Consider the following 26,047-nt stretch of genomic DNA (forward strand, 5'->3'; position numbering starts at 1 on the left):
CCCAATCTGCCCTTCCGTTGTATTTTGGTGTCTTCACATGCTGCTGACTGCCATGGGCGCCACCATCTTTGCTTACGTCTAGCGCTGGCAGCCAAGTTGTCGACATAGGCGCTGCCATCGTCATCACCCTCCGTTCTCGCACACCTCTTAACGCTCCGTGAACCGAAGCCGGCCTCGGAAGCGAGCTGCCTGGCGAAGGCGAGCAACGTGCTCGGAAGCACTGTTGAGTACCGGCCCTCTTTGCCACATACCGCCACGGTAACCCAAAACGGTCAAACACTCTGAAACAACATGCATAACAGCAACAATTCAGGGTCGCGACAATACTTTACACCAATCACTACATTGTTAGACGGACATTATGGTCGGTGGCCCAACCAAGATGCCTCGGGGTAGCCCTAAGGCACACTGGAGGGATTGTCTCACAGCTTGCCTGGGAATGCCACTGTAATAATAATAATAATGGATTAGATTTTAAATAGTGCTTTTCAAGGTAGCCAAAGAGCTTCACAGTGAAGTGAACCCATTATTCATTCACTCCTCAGTCATACACTGGTGGTGGCAACCTACATCTGTAGTCTGACAAAAATGTGGCTGCCAATTCGCACCTACAGGGTCTATGACCACCACCAAACATTCATACACCAGTGTGGACAGCACTGTAGGCAAGGTCTTTCCCGTTTGTCAGTGTCTAGCTCAGGGACACAACAACAGTGACTGGGTGGAGGGACGACCTGCTGTACCTCCTGAGCCACTGCTGCGGTGTCCCTCCTGGTCGAGATAGAGGAGGTGACCGGAGACTAGAAAGTCTGGGCTGCCTCCCTCATAAACTTGGGCCCTAACAGAATTGCGGAGTTGTCCAATAAAAACGTAACCTACTGTTAAATCTCACGGATATTGACATTTTGTGAATGAAACGCTGTAATCGTGAGGAGAAGAAATGTTTAGTTGGGGAAATATTTCCCCAGCGCCCTCCTGAAGTAAGGCCAAAAAAACACTCTTCACCGAGCGTGAGCTCACGTACAGTAATGGCCAGTGTAAACTGGCTGGGTTAGCTTAGTTTAGTGGAGAATGCTAATGTGTACGGCTGTGTGTGCCAAAGTTGTGTTTTAGGTAATGCCACCGAGCGTTTTAAGATACTCATGACTTTGTGCGTTAAAAATAAAGATGACAGCCACGGCTGCAAGAGGCACCGAGATAGCTATCAACAGTCAAATATCATTTTCAACACACACTGTACTTCCAGGATTCCAAATAAGAGCGGTGCACATCGTGTAGTATTAGTAATATAATAAGTGTGTCTTAAAAAAATAGCTTACATTAATAAAACAATTGCAATTGCATCTGCAACTACATCTTCTTTAACCACAAGCACGGATACGATCGTTTTTTTGAGGATTCTGTCGCAATGAAAAGTTTGAAACACACTGGGCAAAATTGTCCAGTGATGTATTGCATCAATAAATGTAAGTATTTTTGCATTTATTTAAGTCATTTTATTCACTGACACAATTAAACACACAACCTATGGTGATAAAATAAGTGTAAAAATAAAAAAACTTAATTAAAAAAAATGAAACAGAAAAAACTGAATTTAGGAAAAAATTAAATGCAATTTGGGAAAAAATAAAACAGATTTCATAGGCCTCTGCATAACCCGCACCCACATAAGCAAAAGAAAATTAATGGATGGATGGTTTGTACGCCTTCCAACTGTTTTCTCCTCACCTGTAGTCTTTGATGTGGTTGTAGCTCCAAATGATATCGGCCTCTTCCTCATTATCTGTCAGCTGGAAACTTGTGTGTGTCAAGTTGTTAGTTACTTGTGACATTTCAGAGTAAACCCTTGAAAGAAAATAAAAAAATAACAGAATTAACCATGTGCAAGGCAAACCTGTGCAATAACCATGCTCTAATCAATATCTGTATGTCTGACTTGCTTGGTCAAGCAGTGCTCACACTGATTTTCACAAATTTGTTAAAAATACAGCGGTGCCTTGCTTAACTTTGTTAATCTGTTCCAATCCAAAACGGACTCTAACCAAAGCAAATTTCCCCATACAACATAATGTAAATTCAATGAATCCGTTCCATTGGTGGTGACAATGCACGCCCACGGGGCAACAATGCACGTCGCGCGTACTATTGTCATGCACTAGACGTAAACAGCACTTAGATAAGTCGTGCGGGAGCAAATATCATGAGATTTCATCTTTGACGTGAAACGACCGGGTTGCTTTTCCCAAAAAGAGATTAGGCAGACACACTTTTCTGTCTTTTAAATCTGCCGGACTACTGTACTACTCACCTTAGCAGGCAGTGATGAAAACTAGAAAGTGGCCAAGGTAAGTGCTACAGTGTACTTGAGACACGACCACGCAGGGGCGAGTACTCCTTCATGAGTGGACCAGTATGTGATTTATGTGTTTGCATTTAATTGGTTTGCGCTTTTGTCAATCAAGGGCGCATGGCTGTAAGGTTGTGTGCAGACAGTGGGTGTGATCAGGTTGCCAGGCAACCTGTGTGCTACACTGGCCTCAACCCCACCCTCACACAGAAAGGCCGTCAAGCAGCCTGTCTGCTCAAAAGTGAAAGTGATGCCAGTGCAACCACAAAATAACTCTACGAGAATACTTATCTTATTCTATCAACTCTAAAAGACGCATGATCCAAGATGGCGGCGTAAACACACAACACCCATTTTGAATGGCAAATAAGCGAGCGAAATTTTGGCACAAATATTGGATGTTAACCAAAAAATGTGCTAACCGGAGCAGACGTTAACCAAGGTACCACTGTAATGTATAACTCATTAAGGAAATGGCAAATATTTGACTTTAATTCATAATAAATGGGAAAACACAATGAGAAAAAACATTTTTAAATGTGTGTTCGGTATGATATTCCTTGTAAACATGCTACTAAAAAAAACTGTTTAATTCCCTTTTCAATGATGCTGCAGTTGCAAGGAACCTGCATTTGTCCTCATCCTACAAATGTATACCTTACAAATTAATCCTTAAAAAAAAAAAAATTGAATTTTGCCCGTCATCCACAGTCCTTATGTGAGACCTGAACACGTCTTTCTCTTTTCTCTGTGTTCTAAAGATATAAAAACAGATTAAAAAAAAGACATCAGTACTGCACGTAACGGGATCCACCAATGCCGCCTACAAAGACCCTTATTAAAACACCTCCAACACGTTTGATGATTTTATATACACGCTGTGACCATGTAGTAACAGGTACATTTATCATAACATGTAATACTTACAGAAACGAGCGCCTACACCTACAATTAACTTTTCCAAACTCAGAAATAAAAACAGCAGCAGGGCATCAGCTCAAATATGTAGCCTTACCTTTTTTGTAGTGGTCTGAGGCGTTGTGAGTGCAACGCTGACGCGCTGCGGCCGAGTCTGTGGTGAAACTATTCGCTAGCTGGCGTGTTATGACCAAGTGTCAATGTGCCATTAACATAGTTTGATCCACGTAACAATGTTAATAACACTGTCACTGGAACTTGGTTATACTGCATGCACGTCACATTATATGTAAATGGTATTTTTCAGAAGGCTTAATAGGCGCAGAAATGAGAAAGACGTGAGTTCAAGTCTTGCATAAGGATTGTGAATGATGGGCGAAAATCCCCAAAAAGTGCAGTTTTCCTTCACAATGGAAATAAATAGAAACATGTATTTATTTTATAACTTACATTTATTGGCCATAAGCTTTGTTACAACAGAAAACTACCAAACACAAATTACTGAAGTTTTTTGTTTAATGTTCGTAATATGCACTATGAAGAATGTTCAAGACATACTTAAGTATTTTGTCCCTGGGTAAAGTTGAGGGTTGGATTTCCACAGGAAGGAGCTCTTTGTTCTCCTGAAGCACAGCCTAGATGTAGCACAGACACAACAGTTACCTCTTTTCCAGTGTAGCAAAGTGCTTGTGACGGATTAGTTTAAAGGCAGAGTCAAGCCAGTGATCACTGTGAGCCAATGAAGACGGTTATGGACATCTAACAGATATTTTCAAAAACAGAAAATAAAAATAGGCAAATGTTCTCGTCATAGTTTCAAATGTGCTTTCAAAATGGACAGTAAACAATAAGCTTCCTCGGGCATGGGTTTTATTTTGAAGGTCAAAGTGTCTGATTCCCAGTCATCCAGCCAAATTTGGAAACTCTAAGCCAATAAATACAAATTACCTACACTAGTATTGTATTGTGTATTCAAGCACAGAATAAGCAGTAGGCCTTCTTGCGGTTGTCACCATAAATTGGTGGCAACACTCCCTGCTATCTAAAATAAAACACTTCTCTTCACCTACTAATAGGTAACAATATGATACATATAACTCTACAGGTACAACAGCAGTATGCACACTTACAAACGATGGTTAAATGAATGTCTCCTTGATGTGCCCCTCCTGTGTCTTCTTCTGAATTTGTTGTTAATGCTGCACCATCTGTCTTCCATCGAGGCTGGTGAATGATTGGAAAGCCCACTATGATGATCGATCAACGGATGTGGTTTTAGCCACAATTTTTTGTACAAAAATAATGTTATTTTTCTTTTATGGAATTTTGTGATGTGCGAGTTGAACAGAAAAGTAACTTAAATACGTCAATAATCACATCACACAGTGCTTTTCAACATTTTTTAAGGGACTGCAAACTTCTGACATATAGAAACTCCTGCGGTATACCACCCAACGCAAATAGAACACTAAAGCTTAAAATGGTTTATATGGTCACAAATTTGTTTCTCTGTTTATTTATACTCACTCAATGTGAAACCTGCACCTGTTTGTCACCAGTCGACTACGGACAAAATCTAATGTTTTTTAAGAGCAGAGCTAATGGCGATCACAACAAATAAACAGATCTCATTTGCGACTATTTCCACCTCAAAGAAAAATGCTAAAACACTCAAATACACACACAAATAAGCATGGTAGGTGTGCAACAGTCCCTTAATATTTTAGTGACACAGAAATCAAGACGAATGAAACTGAAACACAGTCGCTGTCAGAACACATCAGAAAAGTGCACAAAGAACAGGAATGACATGGCTTGATAAACAACAACTTGCCAAACCTCTGAGTTAGCGGCCTAATTTCTTGCATTACAATTCAGTCGAGATATAAAATGAAATTGGCATAACAGCCTACCTGTTTTAAATGATATGCTGTTGGTTGTTGTCGCATGAAATGTAAGAAACTGCTGAAACAAGATGCATTTCACTTTCTTGAGTCATTTTTAACCTTTTTAAAATGCTTCCACATTTTTTTTTTGTAGCCATTATGAGACATGAGTTCCTAGATGTTGACGGTCTTGCTAGCATTTAAAGCTAGCACTCGCCTAATCACTTGCGGGTGATTTTTATTAATGCATGGTAAGTACAGGTCTTCTGTTAAACACGCATGTCATTTTTGATTCTTTATTATCATAGTTTGTAAATACAAAGGACTCACATGAGGTGTGGATGTTGAGAGTGGCGTTGGAACTTTATCTCAGCCATGCGAAGGATGTAAATTTTGGGACACATCGTCAGTAGTGTACCTTTGAATCAGTGGGTGTGTCGGCATTTCAATATTAGACACCTTCATAAAAAGCGGCCAACTACAGGGTGATCGAGCCTGAGCCCGTGTCCCATGCCCAATCATGAGCAAAGTAGTGCCTAGAAGGTGGAGGGAGGGGATGGGGGCAGTGATCTAGGTAGTGAGATCCTGACCTGGGACCAAAAACTGCCCCACCCACCGGGTCGTCGCTCAGCTTCCCCCCTTTCCCCCACACCCTACCTTTGGGTAAGGGCAGAAAGGAAGGGGGTGGGTTTCATACTTCATTAGGGTCGTCAGGTGGGCACCCTCCTTCATTGGTGTTTTGATGATAGGCCCATGACACTGCCGTCACAGGTGTGCCCCCCTCTGCTTTGAGCCCAGCAAGAGTCCTTGCGCTTGATCCATAGCCACAGGCTGCTTCAGAGACTGATCTTATTGTCTGTCGCAGGGCCTGTCCATGAATGCCAAGGCTTTTGATAGGTTGCTCTGACACCATCGGTATTGGGTCGTCACCAATGCAGAACCTCACATTCTTAAGCTCTCCCTTGACTATTGAGATGCTTTGTGACTTATTCGACTTGATTTTCATCCGGGCCCACCTGATGTTTTCCTGCAGCTTTCCAAGTAGCCGCCTGGTGCATGCTACTGTAGTGGTCAGTGTGGTCATGTCATCTATGAATGCTCGAATAGGTGGAAGGCGGGTTCTGTTAGTTCACTCGCCTCTCACCACCCATCTAGAGGCCCTGATGATGAAAACCTGGAATGCCGACCTTCTGTAAAGATGTACTTGTTCTTCTCCAGGTAGGTGGACAGTTTGTGCTATTACGCTGAAAAAGAATTTCCCTTCAACGTTGGGAAGGCAGATTGGCCCTTAATTGACTGATGTCTGCTGCATCCCTCTCCTTGGGAATTAGAATGCCCCTAGCCCTACGCCACACCTTTGGTATTATTCCCTTTTGCGATACTACCTCATGAGCCTCCACAGGTAGCGTAGAAGATTTAGTGTGTTATTGTACAGCTTATACGGAACTCCATTTGGCCAAATTAGGCTGTTTTTGAATCACAATAAGCTATTTATAACAAAAACAAAGACCTTCCTTGTCAAAATGTGTGCTCAGCAGCAGCCGTGGCCACCCTCCATTTAGTCAGAATGGTGCATCTTAAAGGAAAACTGCACTTTTTTGCCCACCAATCCTTATGTAAAACATTACCACATGCTTTACTCTTTTCTGTGCATTCTAAAGAGAAAAAACAAGTTTGCATGTGGGAGCTAACAATGCACAGGACTCACCTGTTTCAACTTTAAAGCCCCCCCCCCCCAAAAAAACCTAAAAAAAATGCCAAAGATGTTCCATTTACATAATTGACCTGCATATTAACCAAGCTTAAGCGATGCTGTTATTGTCGCAGTTAACACAAAGAACTATATTTTTCTGGCGACACGTCTCTATAGTCTCGTACCGAGCGGTAACACTACCAACTGGACCTGTTGCTGTGTTGTCTGTGAGTCTAGGTTATAAATCATTCCTCGCATGTGTATTATTGTAGAAGGTTGTGGCAATAAGCCGAATAAGCTAATAAACTTTTTTTTTTTACCTGAGGACTCTACTAAATTTACTAGCTCAATGGGGAGCACAAGTCTTGTGCTGAAAGATACAGCCATTCCATCAGTTGGCACCCCAATGACAGTGGACATTGTAAGTCACTGTTTTCATTATACAGTAGACGCCCCTACAACATAAATAATCCGTTCTGAGAACCTTTATGTTATAGGAATTTTATGTTATACAAAGCGTAAAATACATGTAAATATATTAATCCATTCCAAGATCTTCCCAAACTCACTCCTTTGGCACTTCAAAATATTCAAAGTCCACCAAATATGGTGGGAAAATAAGAAAACATTAGCATAAACATAGTACAGCAACATTCCAATATAAAATAAGGTAATAAATAAGATTACTGGAAATGAATAAAACTTGAGTCAGCTGGTCTCACAGACAAACGCACACGCACTACACGATAATGCTGTGTGCAAAATTTTAATTTGCAACTTAACTTAATTGTTTAAGTTAGTTTCAGGGGGACTACGAAGAGGAAGGAGTTTGAAGGGACAAGCCTGTCTCTCATACAAACTCACGCACGTGCTGTATAACTCAGCCAATGAGATGAGAGCGTAGGCGGTGCCTCGATAATCAGCCAATGAGATGAGAGCGGAGGCGGTGACCCGAAAATCAGCCAATGAGAGCGTGATGCGTCAGAAGGCGTCACCAAGTGTTAGTCTGAACTTGCACCGACTTGAGGCATAAATAAAGTTGATTGAAAAAAAAAAAAGACTTGCACTGACTTCACGCTTTGTTATATGGAATTTCTTCTGTAATACGAAGCAAAAACTTTACATAAATTCTTAATGTTCAGTGGAATTTATGTAAAAGGTTTATGTTATGCGAGTTACCACTGTACTGTTATTTTTATAGTGCTCCATGATAACGCTATGAGAAAGCCTTAGTGTTTCACTATAGCTGGATCTGCCTAGCAGCCAGCACATTATTCTCTGCCTGGGGGGAAGGGGTGTCTTACCTGACAACCTTCATCTTCCGTATATTCAGGTTCAAAAAGATAAAGTCCTGGATCCTCATTTGTGCAAAAGCAGTCGTTGGCAGGGGCGGCACTCCCGAAGTCTGACGTGATTAATTATAGCAAACAGACATGATCTTTCTATGCTCCTGTTGCTGCCTGCATGCAACATGCATACAAGTTACACTGGAAGCAACACTGTTACATTGAAGCTTATTTAATCCTACCCCCATTCATTAGTAAAAAATAGACATAACTGAACACCTTTGGATAATGGGTGACCGACAATGAACTCACAAGAATGAAGAGTTAGTAATGAGGGTTGGAAGTGGTTAGGCATAGCACTGTATGTACACAGTGGTTCAGGACTCTTCTTCTTTGTATTTTGCCAACATCAACTGCTTGTATTATTTCTTCAAATTGCGCATATTAGTGCATTGTTTAAATTCCTTGCTCAAGCCGTTCCATAATTTACTGCTTCAGCATTACTGAAATGCTGAAGTTTTTTAGTGTTGTTCTCGCGTATATAGCAACAATAAATTTTGGGAGATCATAAAAGATGAAAAAAATGAGCTAGAAATCTCACATTGAAAATATACAACATAAGGTAGCGAGAAATACTTCGATACTGAATAAAGCAACATTTGTCCTTTACCAAAAATCATGCCATATACTCTTTATTGCTCCCCGGTATTACCATATCTAACTTAACGTGTGGAGATATGGGGTAATAACTAGTAATGGATAAATGTCCTGCAAAAAAGATCAGTTGGTATAATCCATAATTCCATGTACATAGAACACACAAATATTTTATTTCTAAAAACACAAATATTAAAATTCACTGATTTTGTAAATGTTCAAACAGCTAAAATTATGCATAAAGAAAACAATAACCTGTTACCCAAAATGTCATACAACACTTTTCTACAAGAGAGGATAAATACAATCTCAGGGAAAAACAAAACTGAAAACACGAGAACAACGCTAAAGGCCCTGTCACACCTTGACGATTTAGCCAGCGTACGCCATCGTATGAAAAATTTGGCCAATACGCTGGCCAATACGTCAAATACATTATGGGTAAGTTTTGTATAAGTTAAGAGCACGCTGAAGCACGCCGGCATACGTCGTAGTACGTCCAAGTCGTCCCAAAATTTTGTGTATGCACAAAGCTTTTCGACGTATGTCAACGTATGATTCATACGTCCCGCATACGCGGGCAATAAGTTATGCGATCGTTGACGCCTGTTCACACACGTTATTTGTAAGTTACGCACAAGTCGTAATACGTCAACATACCTTGAGACAAAATTGTGTCTTCTTGGCTCTCTTCATGGCATGGGTTGGCTGAGAGGAGATGGAGGCCACTGGGAAAGCAGCTTCCGATACCATTGACGATGCCTGAGAGGCGTTAGAACCTGCGTCATCTCCATCAGAGTGAGAGTGGGAGGGGGAGGCTGTGGGTGGTGATGGATCCCTCCGTCACTGCCCTGATACTTATTGGCAGCGGTCTTCGAAATTTTCTTCGGCATGATGGTGATGTTGACACTGCGATGTCTAGTGAGGTTATGATTTGAGTCATCAAGTGGCAGCCTTTTATAGGCTACGGCACGTGATCGTCGGCCATACGCTGCCCCGCGGTTTGCATAAGTTAGACTGGCGTTAGGCATAAGTTGTGAACGCCGGCAACACGCTACGCATTCGTTGGTATAAGTTGTCTATAAATTCTAGAAACGTTCTATATATGTTACTAAAACGTCATGTATACGTCGAACTCGTTATGAATACGCTATGTACACGCCCAAAATTGAAAAAAACGTTGACTGTTCAGCGTATGCCATCAAAATGATCAGGTCAGGCATGTGCTGCCTAAATCGTTGAGGTGTGACAGGACCTTTAAAACCCACAGCATTTCAGTATGTGGAATCAAATTATGGAACGAGTAAGGAACTCAAACAATGCGCTAAGATGAGTGATTGTAAGAAACAAAACAAGCAGTTGATGTTTGCAAAATATAAGAGTCTGGAAGTTATGTTTATTTGTATTTATTATTATGTATTTATTATTTAACTGATTATTATGTATGATTACTATTTATTATGATTGTGGAAAAACTTTGACCACTATATTACCATATTGTTACATTACGTACCTAATCACTTTTGTATGCATTAAAAAGATCACATGAAATAGAGGAAGTGAATAAATGTACAGCAACAGATGTGAAACAGATAGGGGGTAAGATTAAATAAGCTTTGCTTCTACCTACAGCTTTTGGACATATGGAACTGTGAATTGTATAATGTGATGTATTCCACTGTAACTTGTATTCATGTTCAAATAAAATTAAACCATTACCCTTACCAGATCAGCAAATTTTTATAATTGTGGATTTGGAAATAGACGGTTTGTAGGTTCTCTGTATGCAGCATTCTGGATTAGCCTAACTGATGTTTTTTTGCAATATGTTTAGCGAATGAAGTGAAACCTGTTAAAAAATTGGTTTAACTGGTTTGCCCTTCTCACATCCCCCTCAATGTGGGCATCTCTCTTTGAGCAGCAGCCCGCAATGGTCTTCATTCCCTGCCAAACCTCCTTCATGTCGTTGTTCTGCATCCACTCTCCTGTTCTCCTCCTGTACTGCTCCTTTGCTTCTCTCAGCTGGACTGTTAGTTCTTTCTGTACCCGCTTAAGTGCTTGGGTGTCACCATCTTTGACGGTCTTCTACTTCAGGTTCAGAAGGTCTTTGATGTCACTTGTTATCCAGGGCTTGTTGTTAGCAAAGCAGTGTACGGTCCTTACTGGCACAACAACATCCATGCAGAAGTTGATGTAGTCAGTGGTGCAAGCGACCATTTCATCCATATTGTCACTGTGGGGGCTGTGCAAAGCATCCCAGCCCGTGGTCTCAAAGCAGTCTATCAGCCTGCTCAGCCTCACGGGACCATTTCCTGAATGAGCCTGTGGTTATGGGTAATTTCTTCACTTCTGATATATAGTAAGGTTTGAGCAGGACCAGGTTGTGGTCTGCTTTCCCCAGTGCAGGTAAAGGGGCAGCACTGTATGCGTCGCTGATGTTTGCATATATTAGGTCTATTTCGGTACTGTAAAAAAATCAGAGCGCTCGGCGAAGGGAGCACCGGAGCTTTGCACTAGACAAATTAAAGGACAACAGACTATGCACAAAGAAGTGTGTCATAAAAACATATAAACAGTACAGCTTTGGAGGATCATTTATAAGCAGAGTTGTTTTTTTACCCATGCTTGTTATGTGCTGAAACTACTGTTGGTGTCCTCTGGTGTTCCTCTGCCTTAATTGCAAATATTCAGCAATAAACTCTGCTATTCCAATTGTTCTATTTCACTTAATATTTAAATGTATAGTTTAAAGTACTATTTTTAATGGGTTTAGAAAACATTTATAATGGGTTTAGAAAACCCATTAGCACCCAAGTGCTATATTATAGAAACAAGGGATTATTTGTTATTAAAAATTCAGCCTGGGCATTTATAGAAAAAAATCTATTTACAGATTACAACGTATTTAAAAAAATATATCCATTAGTCGAGTGTGTGGTGTTGCTGTATGAACTCCAACAACGACCATGATGACGTCTGTCTTTCTGGGACATCATCTGGAGTGGGTTTATGTCCAGCACATCAAGTAAGTATGCAGAGCTGATTGACTATCAGTTTGCTACTAAGACATTTATATAAACAGAAACTAATGAGTAGGGCTGTCAAAAATAATGCTTTAAAGGCAGTAAATAATTTATTTCATTAATTACTTGATATTTTTTTGCGTAATTAACACATACGCATCATGGGAAGCCACGGCTCTCTGTTACGATGACAGACGGCGGCACAGTGTAGCTCCCCACAGAGTGACACGCTTTTATAACTTAATTCTGAACACATCAATAGCAATGCAATTTCAACACCATATATGTTTCTCCAACTACAAACAAACACGTCTCTAGTCCATTCGTCATTACAACAACATTTAACATCCTCATTGTCACTAGACAGACCACAAAATGCATTCACGGACACTCCGAACATTACAACAACGTCCTCATTATACGTGTATGTGTGGTCTAAATAAACAGAAATGCAAAGAAAACAATAAGTGGATATTCTTATCACTCACTTTCTAACTCTTAATACTGAAGTACAATTTGCTGCATTTAAGTATGCTTGAAAATCCCACAAATTTCACTCAAAACGTGAATTCAACTTCAATGACATGGTGTCTCTGAAAGCAAATATTTATTGCTCATAATAACACAGTTCAAGTCTGATTCAAATATTCTGCTATCAAAAAAAGGAGTGTTAGGTAAATAGATTTTCAGACGTGTGCCATCTCTTAACCTCATTTAAATTTTAAGTTAATTTGGTGCTGTTAATACATACAAATATATAATCCTGCCCGGTCATTTATCTTTCTTTCAATAAAATACAGTAAAAATGGGCATATTTCAGACAGTGTGACATGGTGATTAATCATAATTCATTTTAAAACCGTGATCAATCAGATTAAAAATTTTAATCATAATTTAATCATAATTCATTTTAATTTGACAGGGCTACTAAAACAAAGTAATTATTGCACAACTAATAAAATAAGAATAGTTTGAAAATGGTTTGACTTGCCTAATAAAGAGAATGCTGAACCCTCCGGTGAAGATATTAATGAAAAAAAAATGAAAATAATGAAACCATAACTTGTAAATATCCAAACAACTTCTTAATGACCAAAGTGCTGTACAAATGGGCTAGAAGTAATAAAGTAGTTAATGATATTGGTATGGTTAAAAATACAAGGCTTCTCTCTGAATTTGAGATAAATCTGCAGAGAGATGGCCGTTTTTCCTCTTTCCAGCAACACATAATCCCAATATAAATACAACAACAACTTTGGCTCCATTACTTCATATTTTGTTAGGGCTGTCCGTCTTTTTTTCTCTACTTTGATAGCGGGTGTGACGATATGATACAACCACGAAATGTTCTGATGCTTGAAGGATGCAGACCCCGAAATGCGACACAGCTACGGTACTGCCTCTGCTATAGTGTGTGGCCTTTTGGTTTTGGCAATAAGCTCTGCAACGTGGTAGCATGCTTTTAGAGCTCTCTCATTCACTTTTGTGTTTTTTCTTAATCAGTAAAATTGCCTGTTTCTCAGTTTGTTCACAGAATCGAACAAAATGGTATCCGCTCTTGTTTTGCATTACTGGGTGTTTTGTTTGGAGGTGATGTTTCAGTTTATCCTACCGCTGTTGGACAACACACCAAGCACAGCAAAGTCATTGTTTGGTAAAAAGGTGAATCCAAAGCAAAGATATCTTTCACTGTATTGCTCAACAGTTTTGCTTTCTCCTCACCACCACTCACACTATGGCACTCTTCCGTCAGAATTTTGTTGAGAGCCAGTTCAGTCTTTGTATTTTTTCCTTTTCAGATATTTATCCATCTTTGTCACTGTAATCCCCCCCCCCCCCGCATCTCTCTTAATGAGTCACCGACAGTAATTCACTAATTCTATTGTCTGATGATGAACAACGTAATTAGCCACTTGCTCCCATCTAGTGGAAGTGTGTTGAATTGCACAGCCCCCAATTAGATGAAATTGGCAAATTTCCCACACACCTGAGGATCTCTGACGGCACACACACAAAACACATAACAATTGTAACAACACTCTGTTATAACTAGCAAACACTATTGCCACGGTAGTCTAACATTGCTAGAATTGTGTATAAACTTGGATTATGTTCAAGGTTCAAAAATAGGTAAAGAAAATCTTTACCTATTTTTGCACACTTCCTATATTCTGTATTTTAGTTTTTTCCTGTTATAATTATGACAATTGCATTATTTTATATTGGTGAATTTATTACTCAAAATAATTATAAACACACTTTTGTTGGTGTTACAGTTTTATCATTTGTATTTATTTATATTATATTATTTATAATCTGCCTGTGATGCGGTGAATATGTACCGGCTGAGTCGTGACTATGATTGGTGAGCAAGCGTGAAAGGCAAGGGTGACGGGGGGAGCCGGTGTGTGTGTGTGTGTGTACGGGTGAGAGCAGACGGCTGCATGTTTAGGAGACAGTTAAGGTTGCAAATGTTACTTTCATGTGCAGCTGACTGTAACATTAGGTTTTGTTTAAAAAAAAAAAAAGGTGACAAGGTTGATCGACAAACTCTTCATCATCAGCATCTGGGCTGCATGAGCACAATGTTGACAAATGCCGTAAATTAAACACGTCTCTTGAATGAATAACAATATTTAGCATTTGAAGAGAAAACTCAACATTTCTCTAGTAGGGACAGTTTTCTTGGCAAGTGTGGTGATGAAGGAGATGGCTTTGTCATGTGACTTCTGCCCAAGTTTCTGCCACATTTGGGAGGAGCTCATCCTTGATGACAAAATGGTGACTCACTGAGGAGAAACGGTGGAAGACGTTTACAGTGGCTGTATTTTGATAGTAAAATTGTATCAATAATCCATCGTAGGGTTAAACACTGTGATAGTTCGACATCTTGATTTTTTTGTCACACCCCTGGTGAAGATCATATCAACGGTGCTTTTGGCTAAACTAGAGAAGCACTTGGAGAGAGCAGACCTCCGCCAAGTACCATAGTTCCACCCATATTGTGATTCACACCAAAATAATACTACTACATTTTTTGGATCAGTCTTTTATATTTTCAGTCAGTCTTTGGCAAAAAATACAGGTCACTTTTCAAAGTGCTGTGACCATTTTTTGAGGTGTACTATGCACAAATGCCGAAAGTGGTCCTCTCTTGTAATGTTAAAAGAACCTTTTCAAAAAAATGTTCGATCAAGACGGTGATCCGAATCACCCCCAAAATTGTATTAATTCTTCAATATACCATTTCCGACAATTCCTGAACATTTCATCCAAATCCATTCAGAACTTTTCAAGTTATTTGGAACACAAACAAACAGATAAATGCTGGCAAAACATAACCTCCGGGTCGTGCTTGCGCTTTGTGGAGGTAATGAAATATTAACAGCACTGCTTCCTACCTCATAGTACGAATCCGGTGGTTCTGGGGTTCTGCCACAAAGCTCTTCTAGATCAGCAGGTATCCATGGTAACAAACGGCATTGTCTAATCAGAGGGTTTGACTCGCCATATGCAAAGTCACGTGTTACTTCATCTGTCAAATGAAATCATTCCAAGTTAGTACAGCATTTCTTATAACATTATAAATGTATTTTATGAATATCGCTATTCAGTATCTTGCTAATTATCATTTTCCCTCAGCTACCATGGTCGTACTGGATCAATTATTCCTTACAATGTCAAGTATAAATTGACAGAGGTTAGGGCTTGGGGTTTTAAAATGTCTCGTATATTACATTCTTTGAGGGAGGATTAAGGATTTTTAAAATCTCTGTTATATTTTTTGACAGCAGAATGTTCCGTACTCGGGATCAACATTGATGTGACATGGTGCATTTCATTTAGATTATTTCTTTTGTATTAACTAACGTTTTAATCACAATCCCTTAAAGGGAAATATATTTCAATTTCAATGAACGCTGCTGTATATTTGTTGCACAAAACTAGTATGCAAGGAGATTTACATTCACGTTAAACTTTAGCTGACAACAGTTATTACTTAATTCTGTGATGTCTAATTTTGACATGGAGTTCATGAGAGCTTAACAGGTTGCCTCTGGAATCCTCTTCCACTGCTCCATGATGGCAACGCGGAACTGGTGGATATTAGTGACCTTGCACTCCTTACGAACATCTAGGTGGGTCCTTAGGCAAGACCCTGAGGGTGAAAAATATTATCCAGTTGGGTCCTTGGGCAAGACCCTTCAAGCTCCACACCTCCACACCAAACCGCTAGAATAATGTATAAAGTTAATAACAACTCGTTACCCAAAAACCTAATAAAGTATTTCTCAATCAGAGAGGAGAAATATGATCTTAGAGGAAAATTAAACCTAAAACATTTATATGCGAGAACAACGCTGAAAACCCATAGCATTTCCGTGTGTGGAATTAAATTATGGAACGGATTGAGTAAAGAACTCAAACAATGTACAGAGATGAGCAAATTCAAAAAACAATACAAGCAGTTGATGTTTGCTAAATACAAGGCAGAAGAGTCCTGATCGTTCTGTCAGGTTTGTTATTTATTTATTTTTTTGATTTTATTTTTTTTAATAATTTTCTTTGTTGTGTTTAAAAAAAAAAAAGAAAGAAAAAAAAGAAAAGAAAAAAGCTTTGTTCTTTTTTATTTATTTATTTAGTATTGTCATCATTATTATTATTAATGTATGTGTATGTATATATATATATAACATTTTTTCTTCTTTCTTTTTTTTGGGGGGAGGGCTATCTTACCGTTATCTATTATGTGTTATCCTGACTATTACTGAAAACATGACATGGAATGCAGGAAGTGAACTACATGTACTGTACAAGATGTAGAATGGATGGGGGGTAGGATTAAATAAGCTTTGCTTCTTCCTACTCCTTTTGGACATGTGGAACTGTCAAAGAATGATTCATGAGATGTATTCCATTGTAACCTTCATGTTCAAATAAACTAAACCAAACCAAACCAAACCAAACCATATGAGCGATACAACAAAAGACAGCCATACCAGCTTGAACGTAACACTGATTTCTGAATTGTGGTGTTTGTCAGCGTGCCTCGCGGTGAATTTTATCAGTGGATAAGAAGGAAGTGTTGTTCTTGTGAGTGTAAGAAAGACGTGTGTGCCGTGAGCTGCATACGGTGTTGGAAATTACCACGAATGTTAGCGCTCATACAACTTAAAAAGAACATCAGTCTCTATGGGACAATCCGGACGCCATAATACGCACATCAAATAGCTGAATGGGTCTTCGACAAATGGCTAACAACATCTTGTAAACATCTTAATTTTTACTTTTAAATGCTGCTTTCATTGACGGATAACAAGGGATGGGCATGCAGCTGCAGCAGCGGTGATGTTAACACCCCAAAGTGTGAATAGAAGTGAACTCCACATAGCACTTGCTACTTGCTAGCAGTGGCAGCTGTAGGAGGCAATTATAAACGGAGTGCGCAGATTCGCCCAAAGCTTGTCACTCCACCTACAAGCCGATTGCCATGGGAACGTCAAACTGAAAGTTCAAATCTGTACCAAGAGAGCAACGACACGTACAACCATAATTAAGGGTCAAAATGTGTGCAGAGTACAAAAAAAAGTACATGTCGGCAGGTCTGAACGCTATAGGTTATATTAGTGTGATCTAACTAAATATTTGCAGAAATGTGAGGGATGTATTCTGCACTAAAATTTGTCTATTCATTATTATTATGTCGTTTTTCGATGTTTCTCAGTCGATTCAAACCATTACAAAATTTTACAATGTAGGTTCATAATTTGACATGTAACAATCTATACAATAAGTGCTGCACAGTTGAAAAACATCTGCTGTGTCAGGAGTCATATCAAGTTAACTCCAGATACCTCCACTAAGTTAAAATTAATTAGGTCGTGTGCAATATAGAAAACACCTCAGTGCTTTCCTGCACACATCTGTTTAGGGACAAGGACAATTCATATTTTTGTGGCGTTGATGAACATGAACATGTTCCGATGAACATGGAAGATTCTGACACATCGTCCACTCTAACCTATACACCGTGTGTTTGTTATCACCTCCCTCTTGCAGGTCGATGACAGGCCAGAGTACGGTGTAGGCCACTTGCTCCTGAGCGTAGAAGAAGGGAGCCATGCCACAGCTGGGCTGGTCAGAGTGTTGCACTTGAGAACCAAACTCATCCATGATGTACCACACAGGAACCTTCTCCTCTGCAGACTGAAGGTGGAAACATAGTAGGAAGAGAAGAAAATTCCAATTCAGTCAGCTCATAACAGTAGAAATTATTAATTATTAATGCAACATTCACACATTACTATATGCTATACACTGGGTCCCCGACTTGCGATCATTCGGAGATACGAACCCAAGCTGACTGGTCTATATTTTAATGTATTTTGCCTTGTAGTAACTCCATATTTATACTGCTACATGCTTGACCAGTAGAGGGCACTGTGACACTGCTAATGGGACCAACAGGTAAAGGAAAAAGGTGGGGCGAGAGTGTAATGGAGAAATGCAAAGCTAAATTGTAGCTGTACAATGCAACCCGGACAGAGCGTGTGATTAAAGTTTATGAAGAGTTAATAGTCCTGCTTAATTCTACACCACCCACAGAGCACTACCTCTTTTAGAAGAGTCTAACGACGACGACGAAGATTTGTCCTTTTTTCAATAACGCCTCCTCCTCCACCACCACCACGACGTATGCTCGACCACTCCTCTTCAAAGGTAAATAACATTTAACATAAAATTATATGATACATAATCGTATTATATAATTTTATTTTTTTTTCATTAGTTATCCTCGTTTAATATTACGACTACATCCAAACTAATTCAAGAGATTCAAGAGAGTTTTATTGTCATGTGCATGGTAAAACAGCAGTAATGTATAATTTACATATATACGCATATATGTACAGTATATATGTATACACGTACATGTAGTACCTATATAATTGGTAAATTACCTTTTGTTGAACAAATCGACTTGCGAACGATCGTCTGGAACCAATTGTGTTCGTTAGTTGGGGACCTAGTGTACAGTGGAACCTTGGTCAGCGTCATTTATCCGTTGTAGCTTGGTTCCATGGTGTTCACAACAGCAGCACGTGATATGTGGCTGTTTTTGTCCATCGGAGTTAAACAGCTGCTTTCTACTTGTTGACGTCCAAGCAAAACTTGTAGTAATTGTACATTTGATCAATTGTACATTGATTTGTCAGATCAATCCACGTAGATGTTCTGACTTTTCTACACCTTTATTCACTGAGCGCTTGTATTGACGCTCATTGCAACGCCAGCTTTCAAACACCCACGATCATCGGTTCTGTTTCATAACACACCTCACTCATGGAAGAGATACATGTTGACAATTTAGCGAAATGGTCACTATATTTAAAAAGTAAGGGTGCACATTTAAGTACTTTTTGAGTCATGCATGTTCAGATCTGATCAAAATCTTAAGACCAGTTAAAAAAAATTGCAAAAATTAGCATTTTGCACATTTGGTGGATTTTAATTAGGTTTTAAGTAGAGCTACAAATATGCAAAGCAAGAAGGAGGAGTGAGACAAAAAGCACTTTGAAAACAACAATTAAACTCAAATAGGCCATTTATCAGCTGATCAAAAGTTTAAGACCATCGCTCAAAAAATAACAAAAAAACTCTCCAAACCAGAACAAAACATTTTCTCAGTAGGACTCGGTAATGAGTAGCTCCACCGTTCTTGTTAAACACTTCAAAAATGAGTTTGGGCATGCTTTAAGCGAGGGTTTCCAGGAGGCTAGTGGGAACATTGCTCCAAGTGGTGAAGATGGCTTCACGAAGGGCATCAACTGTCTGGAACTGATGGCCATTTTTATAAATTTCTCTTGCCATCCATCCCCAAATGTTGTCTATGGGTTTTAAATCCCATAGACAAACAGGGGAACGTGCAGGATGGTCCAAAAGAGTGATGTTATTCTCCCTGAAGAAGTCCTTTGTCAAGATAAAACCCTTCTTTTTTTTTGTTCCATAATCCTCAGGATCTTTCAAAAAATGTAGAATGACTGTCTTACTGCGCCCAACCTCAGCAGAAATGGCACGCTGCCTTGTTGCTCGACAATCCGACCACTTTCAAAAAGAGAACATTTCTTAGCTTTAGCCATCAGGAGGGCATGACAGTGTGAATGCCTGACAGAAAATGAACATTTTGAGCAGATTTTGGTTTTTATAGCCTTTGGTCTTAAACTTTTGATCAGGTGATAAACAACTATTTTTTTTTTTTTTTTGTTTTTGTTTAAATTACAAGTTCCAAATGTTTTTTGGCGCACTCCCCCTTCTTGCTTTTACATATTGTCACTCTACTTAAAACCTCAATGCATGACTGAAAGCTGTAAAAAAAAAACTAAAAAAAAAAAAAAAAAAACTCCATAATGCAAACCAGTCCCTGACCAACATTGCCAAGAAGGCAGAGCTTGGATACACTCTCCTTTCTGGCAAAACAAGCATGAGTGTCCAAAAGTGTGGTGCAGGGGCCATCTGTGGAATGTGACTCATTACAGAAGGAAATAAACAAAAACCCAGCAAAAGTGGAAAAATAAAGCAAAAAGGCATAATGTAACTAGAAAAAGCTACAATGTTGATAATAATAACTGATAAAAACACAAACATTTGTCTTTAAATATACAGTGTCTGATAAAGGTCTTGGCGCTTATTCCGGTCGTAGGACTAATAAAAAAATAACTAGGGCTGTCAGTTGATTACATTTTTTTTTATAAAATAATCACCTTTCAAATGAATTAATCTCCCTTTACCACTATCAATGAAATATGCCAATTTTTACTGTACACTAGGTCCCCAACTTACGAACATCCGACTAGCGAACATTCGCGGATACGAACGCAAGCAGACCAGCAGACTGGTCTATATTTTATTTTATTTTGTCTTGTCGCTCCATCAGTAGTTATACTGCTACATGCTTGACCAGTAGAGGGCACTGTGACACTGCAAATGGGACCAACAGGAGAGAAAGACGAAGAGGAGAGAGGAAGGCTAAGAGTTGTATGATACAACCCGGACAGAGCGTGTGATTAAAGTTGTGAAGTGTTAACAGGCCTGCTTAATTCTACACCACCCACAGAACACTTCCTCTTTTAGAAGAGTCTAACGACGATGACAATTTGTCCTTTTTTCAATAACCCCTCCTCCTCCTCCACCATAACGACGTATGCTCGACCACTCCTCTTCAAAGGTAAATAACATTTATCATTATGTATTATATCATTTTTATTATTATTGTTTTTTTTCATTAATTATCCTCGTTTAATATGACTACTACATCCAAACACATATTAACATACATACACATATACTGTATATGTATACACGTACATGTAGCCTATATCATTGGTAAATTACCTTTTCTCCGACTGAAGAACAAATCGACTTGCAAACGGTCGTCTGGAACCAATTGTGTTCGTAAGTTGGGGACCTAGTGTATTTTATGAAAAAAAGATAAATAACTGGACACAATTATATATTTTGTATGTATTGTATGCGGCAAATAAACAAAAAATGTAAATCAAGCTAAAAGATGAAAAACGCATGAGGCTCCGGAGCCGCAAGTTGCCGACCCCCGCCATAGACCTACACTGCCATGGCATGAATTGCACTTTTTTTTTTTTAAATTATGCCCACCATCCACAATCCTTATGTGAGACAAGAACACGTCTTTCCCATTTGTGTGTGTTCTCGATAGCTGCCTCGTGCTAGCAGATTTTCACTAACCGTGCATGCATTGTCACTTATACAGTTGTACCTCGCCACATAACGTTTCAAATTTTGCGACTTCACTCATGTTTTTTCAACATTTGTTTTTATAAGTCATGCTGTTTTGTGGTTGAATACGGCCTGTTATTTCTAAAAATGCATATTTTTTTAAAAAGTACTTTTTTTTTTGCCTAATTTAAGCGTAAAAATGGCTAAATGAAGTAAAAGTCCATGTACAAGGCATTAAGAAGACACATTCCATTTATGAAAAAGGAATCCTACTTCGCAGAAACTCACTTATCACAGTCAGGTGCTAATTAATCGCTGTAAAAGAGGGATTACTGTCAAGACTGAAAAACAAAAAACCTCGAGCCAGGCAAGCAGAGAGTCACTGTCTGTTCTGGGTCTGTGTGTAAAAGAGCTCTGGCTGACTTCTGGGTCCCCGGCCACCTCCTTCAGCTCCACTGGGAGGACACCAAGGCGTTCCCAGGCAAGCTGTGAGACATAATCCCACCAGCGTGTCTGGGACCTTCTCCCGGCTGGGCATGCCCGGAACACCTCACTAGAGAGGCATCCGGGAGGCATCCGGACTAGATGCCCGAGCCACCTCAACTGGCTCCTCTCGATGTGAAAGAGCAGTGCCTGTACTCTGAGTCCCTCCCGGATGACTGAGCTCCTCACCCTCTCTCTTATGGTGAGTCCATCCACCCTACGGAAACTCATTTGAGCCACTTGTATTCGCGATCTATTCGTGATCTCGTTCTTTTGGTCAAGACCCAAAGCTCATGACCATATGTGAGGGTGGGAACATAGAGGGTTAGGGTTGGATATTTGGCTCTGTAGCTACAGCAGTACTTCCCCCTCACTGTGCCCGGACTGCTGTGTCATTGTGCCTGGATCTCGTACGGGAAGTGCTGCTCTAAATGCCGGTTGTTTATACCATCAATAAATGACTATTGCTTTGAAGAGAGTTTATTCATGTTTGTAAAAGCTTAAGTGAAAAAATGATGCAGCACACTGGTCCATTTAGCTAAAATGTCATTGTGGCAAGTCAAAATGATTCTCAGTAGTTTGTGTGGCCCCCACGTGCTTGTACGCATGCCTGACAACGTCGGGGCATGTTCCTAATGAGACTACGGATGGTGTCAATAAGCTCCTGGACAGTCTGAGGAGCAACCTGGCGGCGCCGGATGGACCTAACCATAATGTCCCAGTGGTGTTCTATTGGGTTTAGGTCAGGTGAACGTGAGGGCCAGTCAATGATATCAATTTCTTCATCCTCCAGGAACTACCTGCATACACTAGCCACATGAGGTCGGGCATTGTCGTGGACCAGGAGGAACCCAGGTCCCACTGCACCAGCGTAGGTTCTGACAATGGGTCCAAGGATTTCATCCCAATACCTAATAGCAGTCAGGGTGCCATTATCTAACCTGTAGAGGTCTATGCGTCCTTCCAGGGATATGCCTCCCCAGACCATCACAGACCCACCACCAAACTGATCATGCTGAATGATGTTGCAGGCAGCATAACGTTCTCCACGGCATCTCCAGACCCTTTCACATCTGTCGCATGTGCTCAGGTTGAACTTGCTCTCATCAGTGAAGAGCACAGGGCACCAGTGGTGTAGTTGCCAATTCTGGTGGTCTATGGCAAATGCCAATCCAGCTCTACGGTGCTGGGCAGTGAGCACAGGGCCCATGACAGGACGTCGGGCCCTCATGGAGCCTGTTTCTGATTGTTTGGTCAGAAACATTCACACCAGTGGCCTGCTGGAGGTCATTTTGTAGGGCTCTGGCAGTGCTCATCCTGTTCCTCCTCACACAAAGGAGCAGATACCGATCCTGCTGAGGGTTGAAGGACCTTCTACGGCCCTGTCTAGCTCTCCTGGAGTAACTACCTGTCTCCTGGAATCTCCTCCATGCGTCCAGGTACCACAGTGATGCCCTGGTCCAGATCTGGGAGGAGATCCCCCAGGACACCATCCGTAGTCTCATTAGGACGTTGTCAGGCATGCGTACAAGCACGTGGGGGCCACACAAACTACTGAGAATCATTTTGAGTTGCTACAATGACATTTTGGCAAAATGGACCAGTGTGCTGCATCATTTTTTCACTTTCATTTTTGGGGTGTCTTTGATTTCCCCCCCTCTATAGGGTGATCATTTTCATTTCTATCAAATTATGTGGCATCATTTTGTTACTAATACATCACCCACGTATTATCAGGAAAGATATTCAAGATAATTTTTCCCCCAGTTTAGATCTGATGTGTTTTCCAAGTGTTCCTTAAATTTTTTTGAGCAGTGTATATTATGGCATAATTTGAAAATGTCAAAAGTAGCTTCAAATGGGCTCTGTTTTAATGTATCAGGTATTTTTTTCATATAATATAAACTCTGTACATTGATGTCCAAATTCATTAACATTTTCCTTTCTGTATTCCAGTCTTTATCTAAAGTGGAGGTGCAGGTCCCAACAGTCAACGCTTACTGAGGCGTTTGTTCGGCAAAGTAAATATCAACGAAACTGTGCAAAATGGTGTGCGCTCACAAACAGTGTCGCCTGCAACATTGCGAAAGAAATGCAACCTTTCAATAGCCAACATTTCGTGAAATGTTTGACAGACCGTACGAAAAGAAGATGAGTTGAAGGACATCAAAAACATTGTATTTTACTCCACTACCACAGATATGTGGTCCAGCTCAAATACGACACCCTAGAGGAAGTGACAGGACGTCACTTTCTGTTGTTTGGAAAGGATGTTTTTAGTAAGAGCTCTGCTTTTGCTACCGGAGTTTGAAACCGATTTGGTGTCTTTATTGAGGAGTCTCTCCAACTCACACGTGGTCAAATTCCTCTTCTTTCCTGATCTATACATTTTGTTTTATGATCCAAAAGACAGCAGAATCACAGGTGCTGAGCATATTTTATAAGAATTTGCATATTTAAATGTGGCCGTGCTGAGGGAGGCTGTCTGGCACTACTACATGTGCGCTCAATTCCACGTTGATTGAGAGGTACAAAAGGAAATGTGTTTGGATTCATACTTACGCACAGTTTGATACATCAGGATTTTTTGTGTGTATGCCATTTTCGAAGTTTTAAGCGTACACCATGTTTAAGTAGGAAAATCCATGCAAGTCTTTGTACACGAGGCACCAGGACAGACAGCAGGGACAAACAGGCTGCTGAATGGGTAAATGACAAATATTTCTGCAGTGCTTTGGTTAGCTCAAGTAGCTAAAGATGATTAAAATTCTCGTTTAAAACAATTAGTAACTCAAATCTAGTTTGAAACAGCGTCACTCTTCTTCAGTTTTGTTGCAAACAGCTGCAAATCATTCAATCCTAGTTTTGCATACATTACCTTGCATCTCTCGGGGCATGGCAAAACTTTCAAAAATGGTTAAGAATGTGTCGTACTTAATGTTGATACTCAATGAACAGTACAAAAGTGCAGTAAATAACTTTTATAAATAGACATACCATATTGCTTCCAAACATTATGGGTTAATTTCAACTGACTAACCAGTGACTGTGTAAAGTGGTCTACTTACCCCTTGGGAAAGTTGGTAAGTCTGGTTGTACAGCCACATACGGTCCATCACACGCTGGACTGAATCAGCAGCAGGGTCTTTCTCCAACCTCATGAGGGACTCCATTCTTTGCAACAGGCCAGGAATCTCCTCCAGCTGCTGACGGGCATGACCAACACGGTATGTCCATGCATGGTCAACCAAGAAAACGCTGCAAAGGCATTAAAATGTCCATATTGTAAAGCTCATTCAAAAACTGTTGGCAAAAATAACACATTTGTAAAGAAATGTAACCTGTCATGTATTCAAAAGCTTTAGTTGAAAAAAAGTTTAAATTAAAAAAAAAGATTCTTTTAAAAGTACAACTACTACTACTACTACTACTACTACTACTACTACTACTAAAACAGTGTTTCCCCAATTTTTATAGCTTTGGGGTAGTGTGTGAGGCCTGTGGCTTATCAATATAGATACAAAAACATGCATGTCCATGTGGATCTCTGCTTTTGTCTTTGTCAACAAATGGTTCATGGTTTTAATTCATCTTGAACATGCATATAAGTCAAACAGTAGCACATCACATAATACAGTTTACAGTTTTGCATGTCCAAAAAGGAGTATGAAGAAGCAAAGCTTATTTAATCCTACCTCTCATCAGTTTCACATTAATTGCAATACATTTATTCACCTCTTGTTCTTCCAGGTATGCTTTGTAAGGCTACATGACAATGTAGTGCGATCATAACCAAGGTTTTCACTTACTAAAAGGAAGCTGCAGGCTTTATAATTGATAGAATGATTGAAGAAGTGTTTGATTGATAATGAATGAGTACAGACCATGTACTCACCACAATGAAGAGTTAATAGTCAGTATAGTAGTGGTTAGATGTTGTATTGTATGTACACAGTGGTTCAGGTCTCTTCTTCTTTGTATTTTGTGAACATCAACTGCTT

At 39.9% G+C, this 26,047-nt stretch overlaps 1 protein-coding gene across 2 annotated transcripts in view; it reads right to left on the bottom strand.

Moving 5' to 3' along the window:
- ttll12 (tubulin tyrosine ligase-like family, member 12) overlaps window positions 1–26,047 on the bottom strand; it is a 78,333-nt gene that overhangs the window by 34,911 nt on the left and 17,375 nt on the right. For both annotated transcript variants that reach the window (XM_054800179.1, XM_054800180.1), the window contains exons 3-7: window positions 25,115–25,304; window positions 17,858–18,017; window positions 15,212–15,345; window positions 3,824–3,900; window positions 1,729–1,845 (exon numbers count right to left, since the gene is read on the bottom strand). In XM_054800179.1, coding sequence (XP_054656154.1) covers window positions 1,729–1,845; window positions 3,824–3,900; window positions 15,212–15,345; window positions 17,858–18,017; window positions 25,115–25,304 — 678 coding nt within the window. The remainder of the gene's footprint in view (window positions 1–1,728; window positions 1,846–3,823; window positions 3,901–15,211; window positions 15,346–17,857; window positions 18,018–25,114; window positions 25,305–26,047) is intronic.

The sequence above is a fragment of the Dunckerocampus dactyliophorus genome, chromosome 15, assembly GCF_027744805.1.
Source record: "Dunckerocampus dactyliophorus isolate RoL2022-P2 chromosome 15, RoL_Ddac_1.1, whole genome shotgun sequence".
In the NCBI taxonomy this organism is placed as follows: Eukaryota; Metazoa; Chordata; class Actinopteri; order Syngnathiformes; family Syngnathidae; genus Dunckerocampus; species Dunckerocampus dactyliophorus.